The 25342-nt window shown below is 36.1% G+C and overlaps 1 protein-coding gene across 8 annotated transcripts in view; it reads right to left on the reverse strand.

Annotated features, from left to right (window-relative positions):
- Positions 1-25342, reverse strand: part of R3HCC1L (R3H domain and coiled-coil containing 1 like) — a 204102-nt gene that overhangs the window by 133447 nt on the left and 45313 nt on the right. For 7 of the 8 annotated variants that reach the window (XR_011537138.1, XR_011537139.1, XM_008526577.2 and 4 more), the window contains exon 3: positions 5317-7142. Coding sequence is in view for 5 of the 8 variants with exons in the window: in XM_008526577.2 (XP_008524799.2) it covers positions 5317-7128 (1812 nt within the window). In the remaining 3 variants the exon portion in view is untranslated. Of the gene's footprint in view, positions 1-3916; positions 4104-5316; positions 7143-25342 lie in introns of those variants that run through there. The other variant, XM_070609040.1, reaches the window with a different exon arrangement.

Genomic DNA, 25342 nt, shown 5'->3' on the forward strand with positions numbered 1-25342 from the left:
ATCATCTGAGGGATCAAAACTACAGTCTTAGTGCTTTAAGCCTAGTATCCAGTATGCCTGGGCATCCTCTTGGCTCTTCCTTAACAATTTCAGCCTTTGGTCAATCCACACAAAAGATTTTCTGTATAAGGTTACTGATCCGTGCTTAAATTCCCTCTGCCCGAAATCTAGGGCTTATTGCAAACTTACACCTCCCTGCACTCCAACCTCAAATTCATCACAACAAAAAAGTCTGAATTTAAATATGTTTAGACTGTCACCTACCCGCTTCAGGAGTCAGGTCTATAGCTGGATCACTCTTTTCCTTCCTAGGACTCCTTCCCAATGCCTAGCAACAGAGTATCCAATATGCCTATAAGTAATTTCTGATAGAAATGATTGAATTAATTCAAATCAAAGTGTGGGCGACATTTAATTCTCCCAAAGGTCTGTTTCTATCTTTAACCAAGCTTTTTAACACAAATGAATTTCTAATTTTTGGATACAGCTGTTGCTGTCTATTTTTTTCCTGACTAGCACAGAGTATACGCTCTGGTTCTCTTTGCCAAACCTACCATTTCCCTTCCCTGCTATTGTCACTAAACAGAGAATCAATCAAATGGAATGAAACGTAAGTACCCCTACCCCATGTGCCCCAACCACATCCCACATCGCACATCTCATGGAGCTCAGTGAAGCAAAAGTCCTGCCAGGGACCGAGGAAGGCACACCAGGAATCTGAAGTTTCGGACAAGAATCCCTCCTTGTACTGACGATATAGGCCCAGAGCTGTTTACCTTTCTTTAGTTTTGAAAAAAGATCAGAAATTAAAATGCTCTTGGTTTGAATGCAGATTCAGAGGGAAAAAACATTATGCAATAAATCTACAGAGCTCAGAAGGGAGGTTTTTAATTTTAGGAGTTAGCTGGTTTTAAAAAAAACAAACCATGAGCAATAGAATCCACTTAATGTTCCCTCTTTTAGAGTGAACTGGAGATCTAGTCATCATCCACTAATGAGCTGAACAATAAACAGTATATAACTCAATCAGATTCTTCATTGGATGTCCTAGGGACTGCATTCGAATATACAGCATCTGGAAGGTGAGTCTCTAAGCCCCTACTTAGGCAGTCAATAACATGTTAATTCAGACATTTTAATAAAAATATTAAATATAAACCTGTTAAAATGAGTTGGAACTATTAATTAAGATACTGTGAAAAGAGAAATTAAAATAGTAATAGAAGAGTGAGGGAGTATATGGGAACTGTCTGTACTTTGCATTCAATTTTTCTGTAAACCTAAAACTGCTCAAAAAATAGAAATGGAATAGAAATTAGGAACAGAGAATAATCTATAGAAGTAGGGATTATAATCTCTTGTTTAATTCTATGGCCTGATCAACATGAAAGAGTATCAACCAGTTTAGTCCTTGGGGATCTAATCCTCTACTGAAGCCATTGTCTGGATGACTCATCAGACAATCAAATCCAGTATTAGGACATCTCTTACACGGTTGTTCTACATTAATTATCCTTCAGAATGTTATGTGACTATCTAATCACATGGTTACATCCTGCCTCTCCAAATAAAGTACAAGTAACTTTAAAGCAGAGAAAAAAGCTGGCATGTAGCACAGTGCCTTTAACATAGTACAGATGATAACAATATATATCTGACTATTTGCAATGTATAGTTGATCAAACTCTAGGTGCTCAATATTTGCTATTTAACTGCAAAGTGATGGGGTACTAAGTATCAATGAGATCCCTAGGGGGTGGGATATAAAGGACTTTCCTCACTTTGTACTTCATATAATTAGCTTTTAGTGGTTGGATTATTCATTTTTCAAGTTTCGATTTTCTACTTAAAAACAGGGAGTATTTTTGCAAAAGACTATAGGGAGCCAGAGCAAATGTACGAACATGAGTGAGCACACACAAAGGGAAGATGGTTTGGGAACGAGTGGTGTTCCTTTACTCTTCTCTTTTCCATGGTTATACATTGTTACTGGCCTTCTGCAACAAAGGGAGACTCCTACCTAAATATTTACCCCTATTTAAAAACTCAAATCAAGGCCAGAAATGGCCAGTGAAGGGACCAGATGCCAGTGTCTACCAACATCAATGTTATGTTGCTGGTATCCTACGAACCCTCCTACCAATAGGTTTGCTGATCCATATACAGGAGGCAGCAGGGGCTACAGGAGTTCTATCTAGACAACAATAATTTTTGTGTTCTTGTACCAAGATCTCATGGAAGAAGTTAAAAGAAGTCATGCAAACATCCTTTTCTTTATCAAGTACCAACTTAGGTGTTTGGGCATCCCATACCATGGCTTAAAGAGATTAAGTATGATCTTTTGGAGACTGATCAAGAGTTACAGTTCCTGGAGCTCAATAATGGACCCACCTGTGCTCTCTACGCTCCTCAGGCAGTTTTCGAGTTTCAAATGTCACAAGAAACTGCTTCGCATGCCAATGGCTGCCACACCCTCCTCTACAGCATACCTCCCTGCCTACCAGAAGTATGAGACATACCTCCATGTCTAGCCATTGTCAACAAAGAAACAGGCCAGCTGGGAAAAGAGCCAAAAATCTTTTGGTTGGAAAGTTTTCAAGGTAGACAGACACTCTACTTTAGCCTTCAATAAAGTATGTTTGGAGCAATATAAATAATAAATTAAGAACAGTCACCAAAGGGCTATTAATTTTATTTGGTTTGTGACATCTTTTAATAACATTATTATTACATCTTCTAAAATTCAAAGCACAGGAGATTGTAGTTTGGAATTGGATCTGCTACCTGCATTCTCAATACATCTCCTTCTTTCTTGCTCTCTTCCACCCTCATCCCTCAACACAGAACCCATTCCCTACCAAGCATCTCCAAAGATAACCAAACATAACATCCAGGCACTGGATGTCTTCAGCTTGTAAAACTACATACTCTTTTTTCCTGCCATTCCCAAGTTTAGGTCATGTTAGTATCCTCTTTGGCTACATTACTATGCTCTTCAAAATACTGAGTAGTTGCCTAAATTCTTTCATACCTATTCTAAACAGTGTTAAGACCCGAACAACAAGGTTGCACAGCTGAACCCTGCTCCCCAAATACAGAAGCCATATCCCTAAGCTATCACACAGAAACCAAGTTCCAGCAGCAATGATGTTTTGAAAGGCCCTGAAGTCCACTCTAAAAAGGCGGAGAGCTCTAACTCTGCCCTTGCCTACATCCATTCAATAAATATTTATTGAGTCCTACCATGTGTAAAAGGCTCTGTGCGCCAGGTCCTTCTTTTTACGAAGCTTTTCTTTCTCTCCTATGCGTACCTGTGCCCTCTACCCACTCAGGTAGTCACTTTACCAACTCCTATGAACACTGCTTCCTTTCTCATACTAAGGCCTTCTTTCAATGCTTAGATTCTTAATAACTTCTCTATATTCACCTAACTTCCTGCATTATTAGTAATTCTTAATCTGATTTGGGTCTAAAACCTCTGCTGAACAGTGTTTTTCTTTCTAATTATGGGCTGACAGCCATCTCTAGTTACCACACTCACATTCTGATACACATTTAAGTTTGTGTATTACCTTTGAGCAGTGGTTCTCACTTTATGTGCATCAGAATCACCTGAAAAACTTGTAAATACACAGACTGCTAGGCTAAAGAGACTGCATTTCTAACAAGTTCCCAGGGACCATGCTTTGGGAACCATCACTTTTGAGACTCTGATGAAAACTATGAAAAAGTGTATATATATATAAAATTTTGCACACAATTTCAAGGGGTTTATGGATGACCATTTGTAGACACCTTCTGCTCTAGATTTCTTTCTAAGGAATGTTTAGGACGTAGTGTTTCCTGACTTGACCATAAGTATTAATTGCAGTACAGGTGTGCATGCAAACATCTCCTAAGAATGATGAAGAAATACCTGGTACTGGAAAATCAGTTCTGTCCAATGTGCTGCCTTCTTCAGCCTCACATGTCTCTTTCACATGCATGTAATCATTTTTCTGCACTTCTGGTTTAATTCTCAGAAACAAAAGACTCACTGTTGAGTATTTAAAGGGCTTTTTGGAATCACTCAAACAAAACTATTTTATAGGTGAGAAAGTGGTCTGGTAAGAAAGAATATAAACATTGGATTAAGACAGAACTAGACTGAAATTCTGATTCCGCTTTTCCTAAAGGTATGAACACTAAGCTTCAATTTCCTCATTTATAAAATTTCGGATTTCATAGGGAAATAATTTTTTTCCCTTCCAGGGAAAGGTTTTCATAGGGAAATAATTTTTTTCCCTTCCAGGGAAAGGTTACATGAAAGGAATGAAACAGGGAGTGGTTCTACTATTTCTTATTTATGGTAAGGAATTTTTTTTTTTTTTTTAAGACTGACCCTGAGCTAACATCTGTTGCCCATCTTTTTTATTTTTTGCTTCTTTTCCCCAAAGCCTCCCAGTACACGGCTGTATATTCTAGTTGTAGGTCTCTCTAGTTGTGCCATGTGGGATGCTACCCAGCACAGCTTGATGAGTGGTGCTAGGTCCACACCCAGGATCCGAACTGGCGAAACCCTGGGCTGTTGAAACCTTGGGCTGCCGAAGCAGAGCATGCGAACTTAACCGCCTGGCCACAGGGCTGGCCCCTATGCTAAGGAGTTTAAACGGTAGTGAGAGAACGAATGTCTAAATTAAGAAAATGAGAAGACTGAACTAAATAATTTCTAAGATGCCTTCAAATCCAACATTTTGTATGTAGGAACTTTAACTAGCTGGCATGTCATTATTCACTTATATTTTCTATAGGTACTCAACAATCATTTATTCTTTAACTCATCATAAACTCCTTAAAAAGAAAATCATACCTTTATTTTTCTATTCCTTTCTCTACTTTCTTCCCTCTACAGTGTCTAACAACATTCCAAGATCTACTGGAAACATAAAATTAATATGAATAATAATAAATTATTCTCCTTCCCTCAAACAGGCCTGGGAAAATACATCTTTCCAACACAGAAAAGCCCTTCTGAATAAGTTTCCCTCTGTATTTCCTCAACAGCCAGAATCTATTAAATTATCTTTAATCCATTCAACAAGATCTCTCAGGACTTGGCTATTACAGATATAGCTCAATTCTGTATGTTTTACATTTTAAAGATCTATCAGACATTCTTTTCTCAATTTACAATCTTATTAGTTTATTGCAGAAACTCTTACATTGGATGTAATATGAGTGAATGTGCACAAATGTCTACCAAAATTATACCCCCAAATCCCAGGTTCTAAGAATCTAGAAATCACCTTAGCATCCAGCCATTTCCACTAAACATACCTCTTGTAGAAGACGTGGATCCAGGCAGTCACCATCATCATTAAACATAGACTCCCAGCTCTCCTCAGTAGCAGCACTTCCTTCAACATGAGAAGCTTCAGTTGCTTTCAGTTCCATGGATGTTTCCACAGACACTGATTCTGTATCAGGAAAGGATACACCAAATTCTGTATTCTCCGAGTCATCTTCCTCTTTTGTTTCGAACTCTTCAGCAGTTTTTAGTTCAAGTAATGTCTTTGTTATATCACCAGTACAATCTAGATCATTGCCCAAGGCACTGTCTGAAAGTACTTTTGTCCCATTTAACATACTGAGTTCAGAGTCCAAAAAAGTGTTACAATTACTACCAGCAATCTTCTTTATAGGTAAGGAGGAAGCACAATCTGACAAGCTCTCTATCAATTTTCCTGTTGACTCAGTGAAACCAGATGAAATACTCTCAGCATAAATATCTGAGCAAGCAGTCAGGTTGCTGAAATGTTCAGTGTCATTTCCACTTCTAGCTACATGAAGAGGAGCTGTAGCTGCACTCATTTCTAGATATTTTGAGAAACTACTTGTGTTGCTACAGGCCTCGTCAGCTATTCTAACTGCAACTACACAAGGGCTGCCTACAGTTACTTGATCAGATGTGACATCTGTAATGTCCATCACACATGCCTTATTGGTAATGTCACCTACACTCTTAGACCCATTATCTGTACCTGATTCATGAGCAAGGACGGCTGTATCAGAAGGTTCATACTTTACAAATAATTCATCAGTAGTGCTGTCATTCTCCTCACACTCTCTAATCATTGTTGGCTCAAAAATGCCATTTGTGCTCTCTAATTTGCTGACGATAGTCATTTTATGAGAGATGTGACCCATAGTCTCAGGAATGGAATCTATACCTTTCTGACCCAAGATGAAATCTGTACTGTTGGCTACATCACCAACATTCTCAGCTTCAAAGTCTACAAAAGTTTGCTCAGTGACACCATCTTTTGGACTTCCAGGAACGGAGACAGTGGTGATGCCTCCATTGCTGAGCTTCAACATTCCACCTGCTGTTTGCATATCTTGTTGTACAATTCCAGAATCAGAGCTTAGTTTTATCGGTGCAAGCATACTCTCAGCTTTCAACACAGAATTAAAAACTCCAGGAAACTGGGATAGTATCTCCACAACTGTAGTATCAGTTTCCATTCTGCTTTCCAAATCTCTGTCTTCAAATGTCTCCCCACTTAGCTCGTGCCCACTGAAATCACAGAATTCCACATTTTGGAATGGTTTGTTTAGAACCTGAGATTCACTGATTTCTGAACAAGACTGAGATACAAACAACCTCTCCTGTCCTGTCACATCTGTGGTTCCAATCTCAAAACACTGCACCTTCTTTGGTTTAAAATGTCTTTGTAAAAATACACTAGGTACAATCCCAGGATTTGGGCCTCTTTGCTGATGTGCTTGGGATAATACTTCTTTGGATTCTGTGGTTCCCTTCTTAGTACAAATCCTATCTTTCTTTCTTTCTTGAAGGCACGCATCTTTTCTTAACTTTGTTGAAGATTTCTGTCCTTTCCTGTGATTGTGCTCCTTTTTATCAGGATTAATACTCAGTCTTTGAGCTGCAGGTTTGTCTCTAAAGATCTCCTTTTGGGAAAGACAATCTTCTTTTTGTTCCTCTTTCACCATGGAGTTAGATGGACCAGAGTTTTTTTCCTTACCACCTGACTCAAGGAGGACTACACCCCTTCGAGCTTTAGGTACATAAAGTGCCATGTCAGGCCTTCTGGCTCGAACTCTGCATCTCTCTGCCTCTTGCTGCATGGCACCACTTCAATCTGCAAGAAAAAGAGAGAATGATTTAATTACCAGAAACTAATTACAATGTATTGAACCAAGAGATTTTTAAAGACTAGGTAGAGGGCCTAGTAATCCATCCTATAGAAACCCTCAAGTTAAAAGTAAAACTTGCCATAAAATAATTAATGTAATCAGGTAAACAACTAAGAAAAATAAATTCCAAAATAACTCACGAGCCCATGAATTTTATCCATATATCTTCTTTCTTCATTTTCCCAAAACCCTTTATCTCTACCTCCCAAGTCCTCTCTACTTTTTAACAAGTAGCCTTGTCTAAAGATGAATTAAAACAGATTACAACAACGACTGCCAGCTATCAAGTACTCATAAAACACAATGATCTTCATAGTCTAGGAGCTCAGAATTTACATGGAAGAGTATATTCAAGAAGGACCCCTAAAAACACATTAGTTGAACATAAATATTTATACATAAATATGATTTTTAAGAGTAACTTGAATGTAGCCTAGAAAATGAGATGAAATCAGGAACTGCTTTCTAGAAGATCTGCTTTTGAACATAATTTTTAAGGAAAGATATGGGTAGTGCAAAAGAGAGAGCCATTATTCTATTAATACTATTTAATCAAGTGACCTACTGTAAGTTTTTCTTCCTTCCAGCAGCAATAAAACAGGTCTGGGTAGGATGAAGAAGGGTGGAGGTCATGGAATGTGACGAGACAACTCACACTAGTAACTTCCTGACAACCTCCACCGTGGTTGGTCAATGGAATTTAACAAGAGGAAATAATTTAACAAAGGTTACATAAACCTTTATCTACTATCTATAAAATACAAGGAAATGTGCTAGACAATTTCACACTGAAATAATCTTTGAATCTTCAAAATAACACTGTGAAGTAGGTATTATTTGTCCAGAGCAGAGAGAATAGGAGGTGCTACACATTGCAAAGAAATACCTATATATACTCAGAAGCACCCATTGTTAATATTTCACCACACACATTTCAAAGAAAGAGATAATAAGAAAGAATGAACGACTAACAAATCCTGTCCCCTCTATTCCTGATCCCTCATTTCACCTGATACAGAATACTTCCTCAGTGAAAAGGCTCTGCTCTCCTGGCCCAGGCTATTTTCTTTTCAGCCCAAGTATATACTATGGCCCTGATAATCAAGTGTCTCCAGTGATCCTCTTGTCCCTTTTCTCTTTTGATGTCTTAATTATTGTCTAGCCCACCATTCTTCATGGATTTTCTATCTTTCCATTTGTGGAAGAATATGCCTTTACCATTTAGTCATGCCAAGATCTTTCAAAAATGCCTACTTTTCAAAGATCGAAGTACCAAAGGGTATTTCATCGGAGAGAATGCCATAGACATAGTATATCTTGATCTCAGTTAGCAAACCATCTGACCAAATACCTCATGATAAACTTCTGTATTTAAATTGCTAAAATGTGGGTTACTTAATGGAACTGGGAGGTGGACTCACAACTGATTAAACAACAAAAGTAACGATAATAAGTAGAAGTAAATCTAGAGAGCGTTAAAGTAGAACTGTGTCCCCACAGCCCTTTGAAATTGAACATTTTACAAATGAACAAATTGCAATTGCAACTGCAATTGAACAATTGCAATAAACATTGCAATTAACACAAATCCATAGGATTAATATAGACCAAAAATGATAAAATTACAAATTAATATCATTTCTACAATCTGGAATGCTGTGCTGAAAGCAATATGAAGACATAAGAATAAATAAACAAAATCTGCTTTGGGTAAAAAAAAAGAATCGAATAACACAGACGACTTGACTTGTGTACAATTTGCATAAAAAAAAGACCTAAAGGCTTTTACTTCATCTACAAAGTCAATAAAAGCCAAAAAGTAGTGATGTGGATGTTTAGAAAGGCAACACAGTCTTCAGAGTCTAGAAAATATACCATACAATGTATGGTTAAAGGAACTAAAGGTATACTTCTTGCCCAAAGAGGTCTAAATGGAAACAGCCCAGCTACGTTTATACACAAATGGTTGGTTGCTCTACAGAAGAGACAAATTTTCTCTTCTATGTTTGTGTATTTCTCCAGAAGTCAGTACCAGAACCAACTGGCAGAAATTAAAGGAAAACAAAGTTTGGCTCAATATAAAAAAGAACTCTACTTCTAGAGTTCTCCAACACTATTATCAGGTAATAAGCTGTCTCTAGAATAATTTAAATACAGTCTGGATAACTGATAGACTAGAGAAAGAAGTTCTATCTCTAAGGCAGATTGGTCTGGATTAATTATAAGCATTCTTCAAACTCTAAATTCTATGATTCTGTTTCTCATCTACATACATCAAAGGCTTCATATCAAGGACATATATCAAAGGCTTCAAATTGAAAATTATCATTATGTGCTACAGCTAATGCCTTTTAGAACTCACCCTTTCTTTTTTCTTAGTTAATGCCCACATGTTGTCATGGTACAATATCCTAAAGCTGAATAACAGTATAACAAATTTATATTATTGTCTATTTCCTACCAAAACACTGAATTCAATTATGCCATGACCAGCAGTGTGCTGCTAAATGATTAGCAACTGGCTTTCCTAGTGTAGTTTGGAGTACTGGTTGATGTTTTCGTTTATGTGAATGATGTCAACAACGTTTCTCTGCTGAAGTGGATAATCATTTTTGAACAAAAGAATATATCCTCAATTTTTTGAGCTATGCACAATTTAATAGCTAAAGACACGACACTTTTAAGTTTGCATTACTAGCATTTTCTCCAACACTTTTAAGTCTAGACAATCAATAAACAATAAATCAAGCCTTGATTTATGGCATTTGCCGATCTCTGGGGTGTAATATTCCCACCATGGCTAATTTCAAGCCTCCAGTGTGACATTACTGAACATGGAGTTGGAAAAAGACACAAAGTAGCACACCATGACATATTTCAGCCATAAACGTACAATATACATAAATAACTTCAAGAGCATAGATCATAGTAAAAGGTAGTAAAATAATTAGGAAGTGATGAATTTTAAGTATTTATTATCTTCTTATAAATGTAATTTACTTAATAATAAGTTATATAAATTTAATTTTTAATAATGGCTGTGTTTAACAATTTCTTTGCAAAATTCCTAAAATTTTAACAATCAGCTCTCAGGCCAGTAAGAGATGCTCCAATATACCACTGGCTGTGACAATTCTTTAGTAATAACTCACAGACACACAAAAATGAGAAGCATCCTCATCTTGTGGACTTTCAAGATAATGCTAATTTATTGTGAAACCTTGTTGTATTTTTTCAATTTTTTTTGCAACTGTAGGCATGAAAAGCCTTTAACATTGGGAGAAGGTGTGCCCACCATATGCAATTTTTAAAAATCTAAATTGGATTAAAATTTGCCTACCCAGGTATTTACTACAGCACTTGATATTTTCCTTTTCTCATTTAACACAGGTTTGACTTTTTCACAGTGTTCTAAGTGCTTTTATCAGTCCAATTTGCTTCTTAACTGAAGGGGAGAACCAGTTACTTGGAGTCTATTTTGCAGTTAATTTATCCTGGAATTTATCATGGCCATTAGCATGCAATTCTTTTCAAAATTACATTTTCTCCTTTTTTTTTTTTGAGGAAGATTAGCACTGAGCTGACATCTGCTGCCAATCCTCCTCTTTTTTGCTGAGGAAGACTGGCCATGAGCTAACATCCATGCCCATCTTCCTGTACTTTATATGTGGGACGCCTGCCACAGCATGGCTTGCCAAGTGGCGCCATGTCCGCACCGGGGATCTGAACCGGCAAACGCGGGGCCACTGAAGCAGAACATGCGAACTTAACCACTGCACCACCAAGCTGGCCCCTCAAAATTACATTTTCTAAAGGGATAAAAATTCAGCTTCCTCCACGATGGTGGGCAATTAATTGCTAACATAGGGCTTTAAAATATTTTACTCCAAATCATTTTTTCTATACTATACTTTTGAACAGTGGGATCATAACGTGAGTACCTGTCCAATTGCTTCTACAGTTTCAAATTAACCTTGAGAGAAAATATCAGTAACCTCCTTTACGTACCTTTCTGACTCATCTTCCTGAGTAAGTGAACTAGCACAAAACAAATCAGGCTTTTACATTTTCCTAACAGAATGTCAACGCTGTTTGTCCACATTTGGTATCTAAAACATATGGTTCCCTCTTCAATCAACAGTACAGAATATTAGCACTTAAGGCACTCAGTGGATAATTCAACCATGGATTTGATCCAGTACTTACCGAAGGCTCACTTGAGACATCTGATATTTGAGAGAAATGCCTAACAAGCATGTTAACTATTCTATTTTCCAGAACAAATTCTCTATGCTCTCTCACTTTGTTAGCTCATTAGAATGCATCATAACTAAACCATATATTTTGTCTTCAACTTTTTACTTGCAAATAATTTCAAATTTATACATAAGTTACAAAAGCAAAAATACTACAAAGAGCACCTGTACACCCTTTACCCACATTTATTTACTGTTAACATGTTATCCCATTTGCTCTATCATTTGCAAGTATGCATGTTCCCTCTCTCCTCTTTCTCTACACACACACACACACAATTTTTTTTTCTGAACCTTTTGAGGGCAAATTACAGGCATCATGGCCCTTTATCCCTAAATACTTCAGAGTATTATTTCCTATAAATACTCATATTCTCTTACCAAATCAGAATACAGTTATCAACATCAGCAAATTTAACACTGATACTTTTATCAAATCTAACATGAGTATTCCAATTTTGTCAGGTGACCCAGTAATGTCTTCTATAGCATATTTCCCTAATAGCGGATCCAATTTAGAATCAGGTAATGCATTTAATTAGCACATCTCTTCATCTTTCACATTCTAGAATGTTGCCACAGCCTTTCATTATCTTTTATGACATCAACATTTTGGAAGACTAGCTCCTCGTCCCACCCTCTTTTTAAGAGAACATCCCTCATTTAAGGTTTGTCTGATGTTTCCTCATGACTAGACTAAGGCTATACATTCTCAGCCAGAATAGTACATAGGTGGTCATGTGTCCTTCTCAAGCCATCACATCTGGAGGCATATGACTTCCACCTGTCCTTCAGTGGTGCTCTTAACTTTATTACCTGGTCAAGGCATTGTCCAGTTTCTCTGCTGTATAATTACTGTGTATTTTGTCCCTTGCAGCTAAGCAGTCTATGTAGCAACATTTAAGAGCATGCAAATATCCTGCTCCTCATCAAAATTTCCCCCTAGATTTAACATCCACTAATGATTCTAATCTGATCCAATCTTTACTATGACGGTTGCAAAATGATGATTCTTCAACTCTACAAGTCCCTTCACATTTACCAGTCAATCCCTGGCATTTTTCTGAAAGCAAAAGTAAACCATATATATTAGCTCACCAAAGAAACTAAAATTCTATGACGCAATGCTAAAATTTCAGCTTTCATAGTTGGTTGATACAGTAAATGTCCATGTGAAAAACATTTTCTAACTTTTGCAAATCAAAGTCGAAAGTAACTATCATCTTATCCGATGTCCCATTTACAAAAAAAAAAAAAAAAAGGAGGAAAAAGCACGTCTCTCAGACAAAGTTATATGGTCCCTTTAAAAGGCACAGCACAATGTGTCCCTTTCTGCTCTTTTCCAGAAAACACAGAATTTAAGTTTGGTGTTCAAACTCAATGATTAATCCATCCTAGATGTCTGGTAATATTTATTTCTCTGTCCCTTTTTAAACCCATCTCAAATTCCTTTGGGAAGGAGACAAGGCACAATCAATTCATACATGTTATTAAACAGAAACGTGAGAGCATGGGAGGAAAACATTTTTTTGTGGAACAATATATTTATTTTATATCTATTTTCAACCTAGATTTGTTTGAACTATGAAATATTCTTTAGAATAATGAAATGTCTCAAATGAGGTATATATTGAGTTCTGACCCTGACATCTCCTTCAAATGATTTGCAAAAACTATGCAATACAAAGAAATTTACCCACGCACATATTAAAATTCCAATGTAAATATCCTGAATGCAAGATTCAACAGTTTGATTTTCAATTCAAGATGACAGACAAAGCACACAAGTATACCCTCCCCCTAAAATGGACACACATCTATATGGGAATTCATTTTATAATAAATGTGGCACTTCACATCAATGGAAAGATATGGAACATACAATGTCAGGACAAGTGCCTGGCTTGTCAATACCTTATTGAGGATTTTGTGTATATATTCAAGCGAGATCAATCTATGATTTTTCCTTCCTAGTATTGGGAATTATATGATTGGATTATCAAAGTTACCATAAGATACATTATGTAAGTTAAAGATTTGTTACAAGGCTGGGCTTACTGTTTCTTAAATGTTTGGTAGAACTCATCTGTAGCATTGTCTGGGAATGGTAATTTGTGGTGAAGATGTTTAAAAACTATTTTCTTTAATGTTAAAGGTCTACTGAAGTTTCTCTTCATGAGTCAGTTTGGCAAATATATTTCTCTAGAAAACTTGCCTTTTGACCTAAGTTTTCAAACTTATTGATATAAAAGTTGTTCATGGTAACTTTCTTGTTAGTAAGCATCTCTCCTATAATTACCATTATGTGTCTTCTTTTTTGGTTCTTAATGTTGTTTGTTTGTACTTTCTTCCTTTTGTAATTTATCAGTCCTGCTAGAAATCTACTTTATAAGTCTTTCAAAGGACCTGATTTTGGTTTTATAAATCTTCTCTACTTTTTTTTCTATTTCATTAATTTCTGCTCTCACCTTTATTATTTTCTTCCTTCAATTTTCTTTAAATTATTCTATTTTTCCTGGGTTAATTTCTTGAGTTGGTGACTTAATTAGAGATATTTCAAAGTTTTCTGTTGTTGCTGTTTTTAACTTTTGTATTACAAAATTTTTAAAACATATATAAAGAGAAATTATTATAATGAACTCCCAAACACCGATCACTCAGCTTCAAATCATGGCCAGTTGCTTCCTCACTTTATCTGTGCATACACTCCCATCACCATCGAATTATTTTAAACCAAGTCCCAAGTATCATTCCGTTTCATCCTTCAATACCACAGTATAAAGCTTTAAAAGGTTGACTTTTTTTTTTTTACAAAACCATAATACCAATACACACCTAATATATTTCCTTATATCATCACATATCCAGTGCTCAAACCTTGCCAGCTCTTTTTTTTTTTTTTTTTGAACACTTGGTTTGTTAAAATCAGGATCCAAAAAGATCAATAGGTTCCATTGGTCTTTTCGTTTATAGGGACCTGTCACACTGTTTTTGTTTTTGTCCTCCTATCTTGCCATTCATTTGTTAAAGAAACTGGGTTATTTGTCATATAGAATTTCCTACATTCTAGACTTTGGTGATTGCATTCTTGCAGTATTGTTTAATAAGTTCTTATACATAGTCTTTGTACTTCCTAAAAAGTGGTGGTGATCTAGTGGCTTGATAGGATTTGGGTTTAATTTTTTTTATAGCAAGAATATGTCATAAATCATGCTATAAATTTCCTATTGCATCACATCAGAAAGCAATAATGTCTGATTGCCTCCTTGTGGTAATGTTAACACTGATCACTGGGTGCAGGTGCTGTCAGCCCAGCCATCTACTATGAAGTCATCCCTCATCAGTCTTTCACCCAGTGATTTTCAGCAGCCTTTGATGAATGTTGCCAAGATACACTATTTGCAAAATGATGACATTCTAATTCTGTCATTCTTTTTGCATTTATTAGCTGGAATTCTCTTATAATGAACTTTCCCTCAACAACCATTACGTGACGCTGAGATACAGTTTATATGGGTAAGACAGAATACTCGATTATTTATTTACCAGTTTCTGAACAAACTGGTTCCATGGCATCCTCCAAAAGGTAACCAACATTTTTTTAATTGATTTTAACAAAACAAAAAAAACCACAGATTTTAATTTTTTCGTGTTTCAATTCATTGCAATAATTATTCTTCTTGAAGCTCAAACTATCTTTGGCCAATGGCAGCCCCTTCAAGGTCCGTTTTACACAAATCCAAGTTGTCTTTGATAGCTCCTTGCTTTCTTGTATGAGATCTTGTCATACCAGAGCTTACCCAGAGAGCTGGAATCAGCCACTTTTTTCAAGAAGCCCTCGTTCATTTGGTGAGAAATAATATCTTAAAACCACAATCTGAGTTTACTGCTACTGAGTTGGTCATTGTGGGTAATCACTTTCAGATCTCACAAATTTTTATTTTTGGAATGAAATAACAATGAAAACACATATTTCCATGCTTTTTTCATCTCATAAGTTATTTAGAAGTGTCTTTCAAGTGTGTGTGTGTGTGTGTGTGTGTGTATATATTTTACATATATTTTTTAATTGATTTCTAACTTAATTACACTGAAGGTCTGAATGACATCAATTCTTCAAAATTTTTTGATTTTGCTTTATGGTCTAGTAAATGATCAATTTTGATAAATGTCTCATCTGTACCTAAAAATAATGTATACTAGCTAAATGTTTGGGTGTTGTGTGTATTCATTAAATCAAGTGTATTAAAGTATTGTTCAAATCATATCCTTACTTACTCTCTGTATTAATTATTGAGAAGAATGTGTAAAATACCCACCATGTTTGTGGACTTACTACTTTCTCTAGTTTTGTACATTAGTTTTTATATAACTTTTTGAAGTAACATTACCAGATACTTATATTTAGAATTGTTCTATCTTCCTGGTAAATTTATTTTACTTATTTTTTTGATTTTTTTTTTGGCTGAGGAAGATTCACCCTGAGCTAACATCTGTGCCAATTTTCCTCTGTTTTGTATGTGGGTCACCGCCACAGCATAAGTGTGTAGGTCTGCCCCCAGGAACCAAACCCGGGAATTTAACCACTAGGCCATGGGGCCAGCCCCTGGTAAATTTTTACTTTTACCATTATGTAGTGATCTCTTCGACTGTTGAATTTTTAGGGGGGAGCCCTAAAATTTATTTTGCCTAAAAGTAATATACCTATGGCACTTTTCATTTAGTTAGTATCCTTTCTTATCCTTTTACTTTCAACCTGTGTCACCACGTTGTAGGTGTGTCTCTGGCAAATATTATACAGTTGAACTGTGTATTCTTTACCCATTCTGTCACTGTCAGTCTTTTAGTTGTCAAATTTAGTCCATTTACATTTATTGTGATTATGGGCACATCTGGAGTTGTTGTGCTTCCTTTCTGTTTATCCTACTTTTAGTAGTTTTTTCTTTTCCTGCTTTTTTGCGGTTGATAAAGTTTTTATTCTTCTTCTACTGCTCAGAAAGCTCTATACCCTACTTCTAGTCTCTTCTTAGCATTTTAACATGAGTGCTTGTCTAAATGTCTAAAGCTAATCCTTATTTGTATCTGTCCCCAGACAATCGTATGATGTTTTTATTTCACAATCCCTTCCATATGTACTCTTAGTTTTTGTCTGAAAATATCTTTACATTGCTCTCATCCTTTAATGAATTTTGACTTCTACTGTTACTATTAAGAAATCTGGAGCCAGCCCTGATGGTCTAGTGGTTAAAGGTCAGCGCACTGTGCTTTGGTGGCCCAGGTTTGGTTCCCAGCCAAAGAACCACACCACTCGTCGGTCGGTAGCCATGTTGTGGTGGCAGCTCACATAGAAGAACTAGAAGGACCTACAACTAGAATATACAACTATGTACTAGGGCTCTGGGGAGGAAAAAGAAGAGGAAGACTCACAACAGATGTTAGATCAGAGCCCAGCTTTAAGGGAAAAAACAAAATCTGTTGTCAGTTTGTCATTGCTTTATAATCCCTCTTTCCCTTATGATGATTCTCAAGATAGTCTCTTGTGTAGTTGGGGCTCTCAAGTTTCTACAATGTGTTTAAGTGTATGTGTAGTGTTATTTTACTACTAAGAAAATACTATGCTTCTTGAATTTGACTATTTTAGCTACGTGTCTTTTACCAATTCTATTCATTCAGGACAATATCTTCAGATCCATCTTCCACATCACTAGTTTTCTCTTCAAATTTGCCTATTTTACATTTTATCCTATTCAATCAGTTTTTAAATTTTAATGACTAAGGTTTTATTATAGAAGTCCTATTTATCCCCCACTCTGCCCGTGATCTCCCTGGTCTTATGTTGTTTAACAGTTTTATTGCTATTCTTATATTTATGTCTTCTTCTTTTATCTTTCATCATTTTTAACATTCCTATTTATTGCTTAATGTTTATTATTATAATTGTGGAATTTACTTTTAAACTAGTCTTATAATTAGATTTAACTTTTATAATTAATATTAAATATTTATTATTTAACAGTTCTACTTTCTAAAGTTCCTCACAATTTAATTCTGCTGTCTCTTGTATCTCTGACTTTTGCCTAAGGCATTGTCCATTTTTTTTTTCTGTAATTTTGGGTAGTGAGCTCAACATCAGTGGGGCTTCATCTGTGGAAATTTCATACAGCCAGACTACAAGTGTTCCTCTATGAAGCAGTTCTGCATTAATGTTAATTTTGAAGTTTGAGGTTTTCTAGACCACGCAGTAAGTATAAATATGAAACACAAACCCACATGAGGGTAAAACAGTAGCTACAAAATCTCAGGAAACTTTTCCCCTTCACTCAGAACCCAAGTAAAAACAGACAAGCTTCCTTGTTTTCTTTCTGTAACTCTGAGCAATTTTTTTTCTACTCTACCCTTTGAGTGAGGTACAGCTCTTGAGATTTAAGGCTTCATGAAGTGAACTCAGTTTCCAACTCATCTCTCCCAGGCCCAATGCCTCCACTCCTATTTCTCACACACCTATTTCTCACACACCTATCAATATCTAAGCCTCTTAGTTACCAAGAACAGCAACATTAGTAAAATAAAAAGTAAACAGAGAGATCTCGCCAAGATGGTGGCATAGGCAGACTCTGAACTCACCTCTTCCCATGAACACAATCAGGTTACAACCATTCTTGGAAAAATTATCCCAGAGAAAGGGGGTTTGGTGGGTGGGCACAAAGGGTGAATATGACTGACAAATAATAATGTACAACTGAAATTTCACAAGGTTGTAAACTATCATAATCACAATAAAAAGTAGAAAAAAAAATTACCCCAGAAAGAGAACTGAAAACTGGATAAAAAGAACCCTCACAACAAGGGACAGCCCTGACTAAGGCCAAAGAGGCAGAAATTCCTCTTGAGAGAAAAAAGCCACCCAATTAACAAACAGCCAACTGGGGGCAGGGGGAGCCTAGAGTCCCTGGGTACCTGCAGGAAGAGCAACCCTGCAGCAGCAGCAGGACACATGTAGCCCACAGGGGTCACTCCTGGAACATCTGGACTGGAGAAGAGAGGGAAGCACACTGCTGGGGTTCAAAAGGCATCTTTTACACAAGGCTACTTTTCCAAGATTAGGAGACACAGATGACTCACCTGATACAGAGATATGAGCACAGAGAAAGGGGCAAAACGAGGAGGCAAAGGAAAATGTTCCAAGAAAGGGAACATAAAACTCCGGAAAAAGAACTAAATGAAACAGAAATAATCAATCTACCTGACAAAGAGTTCAAACGAAAAGTCATAAGGATGCTCACTGATCTTGGGAGAAGACTGGATGAACTCAGTGAGAATGTCAACCAAGAACTGGAAAATATTAAAAAGAACTAATCAGAAACGAAGAACACAATACTGGAAATGAAAAATTCACTAGAGGGACTCAATAGCAGAGTGGATGATACAGAAGAATGGATCAGCAAGCTGGATGCAAGACTAGAGGAAATCACCCAAGCTGAACAGATAAGAGAAAAAAGAATTAAAAAGAACAAGAACACTCTAAGGGAACTCTGGGACAATATCAAGCACACTAACATTTGTATTATAGCTGTCCAAGAAGGAGAAGAGAGAGCCAAAGGGGCAGAAAATCTATTTGAAGAAATAATAGCTGAAAACTTTCCTAACCTAAGGAAAGAAACAGACATCCAAGTGCAGGAAGCACAGAGAACACCAAATAAGATAAACCCAAAGAGGCCCACACCAAGACATTTTATAATTAAAATGTCCAAAATTAAAGATAAAGAGAGAATCCTAAAAGCTGCAAGAGAGGGGCAATAAGTGACATACAAAGGAAATGCCATAAGACTATCAGCTGACTTCTCAGCTGAAACCCTACAGGCTAGCAGAGAGTGGCACAATATATTTAAAGTTCTGAAAGGAAAAAACCTACCGCCAAAAACACTCTACCCGGCAAGGTTATCATTCAGAATGGAAGGAGAGAGAAAGAGTTTACCAGACAAGGAAAAATTAAAGGAGTTTATCACCAAGAAACCATTTCTACAAGAAATGCGAAACAGACTTAAGTGGGAAAAAGAAGACCACAAATAGGAACAAGAAAATTATCAAAAAAAAAAAAAAAAACAGACAATAAAATCACTGTAAAGGCAAAAATACAGTAAAGGTAGCAGATCAACTACCTATGAAGATAATACGAAAGTTAAAAGAAAAGTACTAAAATTACCTATTTCAATGATAAGAGAATAATGGATACACACACACAAAATAAGACATTGGAGGGGCTGGCCCCGTGGTCGAGTGGTTGGGTTCGCGCGCTCTGCTGCAGGCGACCCAGTGTTTCGTTGGTTCGGGTCCTGGGTGCGGGCATGGCGCTGCTCATCGGACCACGCTGAGGCGGCGTCCCACATGCCACAACTGGAAGGACCCACAGCGAAGAATGTACAACTATGTACCGGAGGGGCTTTGGGGAGAAAAAGGAAAAAATAAAATCTTTAAAAAAAAAAAAAATAAGACATTGGATATGATTTTAAACACATAAAATGTGGGAGGAGAGGAGTAAAAGAGTAGAGGTTTCAGAAAGACGTCAAACTAAAGAGAATGTCAACTCACTATAGATTGCTCTAATCAAAAGGCACAGGGTAGCTGACTGGATAAAAAAACAAGATCCATATATATGCTGCATACAAGATACACACTTCAGACCTAAAGACACTCACAAACTGAAAGTGAAGGGTTGGAAAAGGATACAACAGGCAAATGGCAATCAAAAGAAAGCTGGGGTAGCAATATTTATATGAGACAAAATAGACTTCAAAACAAAAACTGCAACAAGACACAAAGAAGGGCACTACATAATGATGAAGAGAACAATCCAACAAGAGGATCTAACACTTGTAAACATCTATGCACCCAGCATAGGAGCACCTAAATATATAAAGCAATTATTGACAGACATAAAAGGAGAAATAAATAGCAACACAGTGATTGTAGGAGACTTTAACACTCCATTTACACCAATGGATAGATCACCCAAACAGAAGACCAATAAGGAAACATTGGCCTTAAACAACACATTAGACCAGATGGACTTAGTAGATATATACAGAACATTCCATCCAAAAACTGCAGAATACACATTCTTTTCAAATGCACATGGAACATTCTCCAGGACTCGTCACATGTTAGGCCACAAAACAAGTCTCAATAAGTTTAAGAAGACTGAAATAATACTAAACATCTTTTCTGATCACAAAGGTATGAAACTAGAAATCAACTACAGGAAGAAAATCAGAAAAGCCACAAATAAGTGGAGATTAAACAAAATGCTACTGGACAACGATTGGGTCAATGAAGAAATCAAAGGAGAAATCAAAAAATACAAGGAGACAAATGAAAATGAAAATACAACATGCCAAACTCTATGGGATACAGCAAAAGCGGTTCTAAAAGGGAAGTTTATAGCAATTCAGGCCTACCTCAACAAACAAGAAAAATCCCAAATAAACAATCTGATAGTGCATCTAAAAGAATTGGAAAAAGAAGAACAAACAAAACCCCAAATCAGCAGAAGGAAGAAGAAAATAAAAATCAGAGCAGAAATAAATGAAATGGAGGCTAAAAAAACAATAGAAAAAATCAAAGAAACCAAGAGCTGGTTCTTTGAAAACACAAAGAAAATTGACAAACCTTTAGCTAGATTCACCAAGAAAAATAGAGAGAAGGCTCAAATAAATAAAATCAGAAATGAAGGCAGAGAAATTACAACAGAAACTTCAGAAATACAAAAGATTACAAGAGAATACTATGAAAAGCTATACGCCAACAAATTGGATAATCTAGAAAAAGTGGATAAATTCTTAGAATCATACAACCTTCCAAAACTGAATCAATTAGAAATAGAGAATTTGAACAGACCAATCACCAGTAAGGAGATTGAAACAGTAATCAAAAACCTCCCAAAAAATAAAAGTCCAGGACCAGACGGCTTCCCTGGTGAGTTCTACCAAACATTCAAAGGAGACTTAATACCTATACTTCTCAAACTCTTCCAAAAAATTGAAGAGGAGGGGAAGCTTCCTAACTCATTCTACAAAGCCAAGATTATCCTGATACCAAATCCAGACAAGGACATCACAGAAAAAGAAAATTATAGGCCAATATCATTCATGAACATTGATGCAAAAGTCCTCAAGAAAATACTAGCAAATCAAATACAACAATACAGTAAAAAGATCATACACCATGGTCAAGTGGGATTTATTCCAGGGATGCAGGGATAGTTCAACATCTGCAAATCAATCAATGTGATACATCACATTAACAAAATGAAGAATAAAAATCACATGATCATCTCAACAGATGCAGAGAAAACATCTGACAAGATACAGCATCCATTTATGATAAAAATTCTAGATAAAATGGGTCTAGAAGGAAAATACCTCAACATAATAAAGGCCATATATGACAAATCCACAGCTAGTATCATTCTCAATGGAGAAAAACTGAAAACTATCCCTCTAAGAACAGGAACCAAACAAGGATAAGGATGCTCACTTTCACCACTCTTATTTAACATAGTATTGGAAGTCCTAGCTAGAGCAATCAGGCAAGAAAAAGAAATAAAAGGGATCCAAATTGGAAAGGAAGAAGTGAAACTGTCACTACTTGCAGATGACATGATTTTATATATAGAAAACCCTAAAGAATCCACTAAAACCTTTTAGAAATAATGAATGCACTCAAGTTGCAGGATACAAAATCAACATACAAAAATGAGTTGTGTTTCTATACACTAACAATGAAGTAGCAGAAAGAGAAATTAAGGATACAATCCCATTTACAACTGCAACAAAAAGAATAAAATAACTAGGAGTAAACTTAACCAAAGAGGTGAAAGATCTGTACACTGAAAAGTACATAACATTGCTGAAAGAAACTGAAGAAGACACAAAGAAGTAGAAAGATATTCCGTGCTCTTGAATTGGAAGAATTAATATAGGCAAAATACCCATACTTCCTAAAGCAATCCACAGATTCAATGCAATCCCTATCAAAGTTCCAACAACAGTTTTCACAGAAATAGGGCAAAGATCCTAAAATTTATATGGAACAAGAAAAGATCCCAAAAAGTCAAAGGAATCTTGAGAAAAAAGAACAAAGCTGGAGGTATCATACTTCCTGATTTCAAAATATACTACAAATGTATAGTAACCAAAACAGCATGGTACTGGCACAAAAACAGACACACAGATCAATGGAACAGAATTGAGAGCCCAGAAATAAACCCACACATATATGGACAGCGAATTTTTGACAAGGGAGCCAAGAAGATACAATGGAGAAAGGAGAGTCTCTTCAATAAATGGTGCTGGGAAAACTGGACAACCACATGCAAAAGAATGAAAGTAGACCATTATTTTACCATCACCATGCACAAAAATCAACTCAAAATGGATTAAAGACTTGACTGTAAGATCTGAAACCATGAAACTTCTAGAAGAAAACATAGGCAGTACGCTCTTCGACATTGGTCTTGGCAGCATTGTTTCAAATATCATGTCTGACAGGGCAAGAGAAACAACAGAAAAAATAAACAAATAGGACTACATCAAACTAAAAAACTCATGCACAGCAAAGGAAACCATCAACAAAGTGAAAAGACAATCTAACAATTGGGAGAAGATATCTGCAAACCATAAATCAGATAAGGGGGTTAATAGCCAAAATATACAAAGAACTCATACAGCTCAACAACAAAAAAACTAACAACCCAATTAAAAAATGGGCAAAAGATCTTAACAAAGATTTCTTCAAAGAAGATATACAGATGACCAACAGACATATAAAAAGATGTTCAACATCACTAACTATCAGGGAAATGCAATCAAAACTATAATGAGGTATCACCTCACTCCCATCAGAACAGCTATAACTAACAAGACAGGAAACAATAAGTGTTGGAGAGGATGTGCAAAGCAGGGAACCCTCACACACTACTGGTGGGACTGCAAACTGGTGCAGCCACTGTGGAAAACAGTACGGAATTTCCTCAAAAAATTAAGACTGTATCTACCATATGATCCAGCTATTCCACTGTTGGGTATTTATCCAAAGAACTTGAAAATACAAATGCATAAAGATATATGCACCCCTATGTTCTTCGCAGCATTATTCACAATAGCCAAGACTTGGAAACAACCTAGGTGTCCATCAAGGGACGAATGGATAAAAATGTGGTATACATACACAATGGAATACTACTCAGTCACAAAAAAATGATGAAATCCTGCCATTTGTGACAACATGGATGGACCTTGAGGGTATTATGCTAAGTGAAATAAGTCAGAGAGAGAAAGTCAAGTACTGTATGATCTCACTCATAATAGAAGACAAAAACAACAACAAACAAACAAACACATAGCAAAAGAGACTGGATTAGTGATTACCAGAAGGGAAGGGGCGAGGGAGGAGGGCAAAAGGGGCCGATTAGGCACATGTGTGTGGTGATGGATTGTAATTAGTCTTTGGGTGGTGAATGTGATGTAATCTACACAGAATTCAAAATACATTACAATGTATACCCGAAATTTATATAATGTTGTAAACCAATATTACTGCAATAAAAAGAAATAAAATTATAAACAATCTAAATAAGAGTAACTTCTGAAAACTATGGCCCATCCACACAATGGATCAATATTCAAAACATAATGCTAAATGAAAAAATAAAATTACAATCCAAAACATTTTTTTTGCACAAAAGTGTGTGTGCGTACATGAGTGTGCAGTCAAATACAGGGCTGTGATTCCTGGGTTAGAATCCTAGCCCCATACTTGACTAGCCCTTATCTCAGACAAACTATTTAATTTTATTGTGGCAAAAGTTACCACTCTAAGCCTTAGTTTACTGAAAGCATAAAATGAGGATAATAAGAGACTTATTTCATAGGCATATTAAACAGATTAAATAAAATGATGCGTGTCCAGAAACTTGCCAGTCACGGTAAAAGTCTCAATAAAATTTACCTATTAATAATAGGCAGTTGAGTTACTTAAGTTACAAGTTTGCATAGGGAATCAAAAGTCCTTATAATACAATAATATTCAAAATGTGTCTTGATCATCTATAAAATCCGTTTCTACTTGACACTAACATCTACTGCAACTATGTATCCCGGCTTTGCCCATCAATCTCTCACTAATAGTCTAATGTTATAAATATCCAATAACACAAAATAAACACAATATAACTCAATGTAAAGTGAAAATACAAATCTCGAAAAGAAAGCAGGATTTCACGAAGTCTGTGAAAATAATATTGAAGGAAGTGGTTATCTCACAGCAAAACCCTTGGAGAATGAAGATTTGGCAGAATCAAACCAGTGAACAACTGAAGAAGGGAAAATCCAACAAAGAGGATGACAGAATAGAAATTGAGAAAGAAAACGTCAAGAGATTAAGAGAAATCTCTCGAGAAACTCCTAAACTGTCAATAGTTTTGGTAATACTAATGTACTAGTCTAGTCTATATGATAAATACTAAGAAAATCAAAGTGAAGGATGTTATCAGACTATCACACAATTTTAGAGGAAAAATTATACCAAGAAAGTATATCGTCCTTTGTTAATTCTAAGAATTAGCACAACTGAATTACAACCTAAATCCTATTAATATGTGGTAAAATAAACATTTTTATTGCAGAAAATTGTCCCTAACAAATCATTTTTTCATTAATAACTATGAAACTTTAGTCTCCATTTTAAATAAGTCCACTTTAAGAGGTATTCAAAGTACCAATTTTCTCACTTAACAAGAATTTCTCATAAATGTATATTCCCAAGGGCAGAAAGGCTATTATCTAAACTGTTAACAGTGGTTACATCTGGGAGAGCAGAAACCAAGAGGGAAA

The sequence above is a fragment of the Equus przewalskii genome, chromosome 1 (assembly GCF_037783145.1).
Source record: "Equus przewalskii isolate Varuska chromosome 1, EquPr2, whole genome shotgun sequence".
Lineage (NCBI taxonomy): Eukaryota > Metazoa > Chordata > Mammalia > Perissodactyla > Equidae > Equus > Equus przewalskii.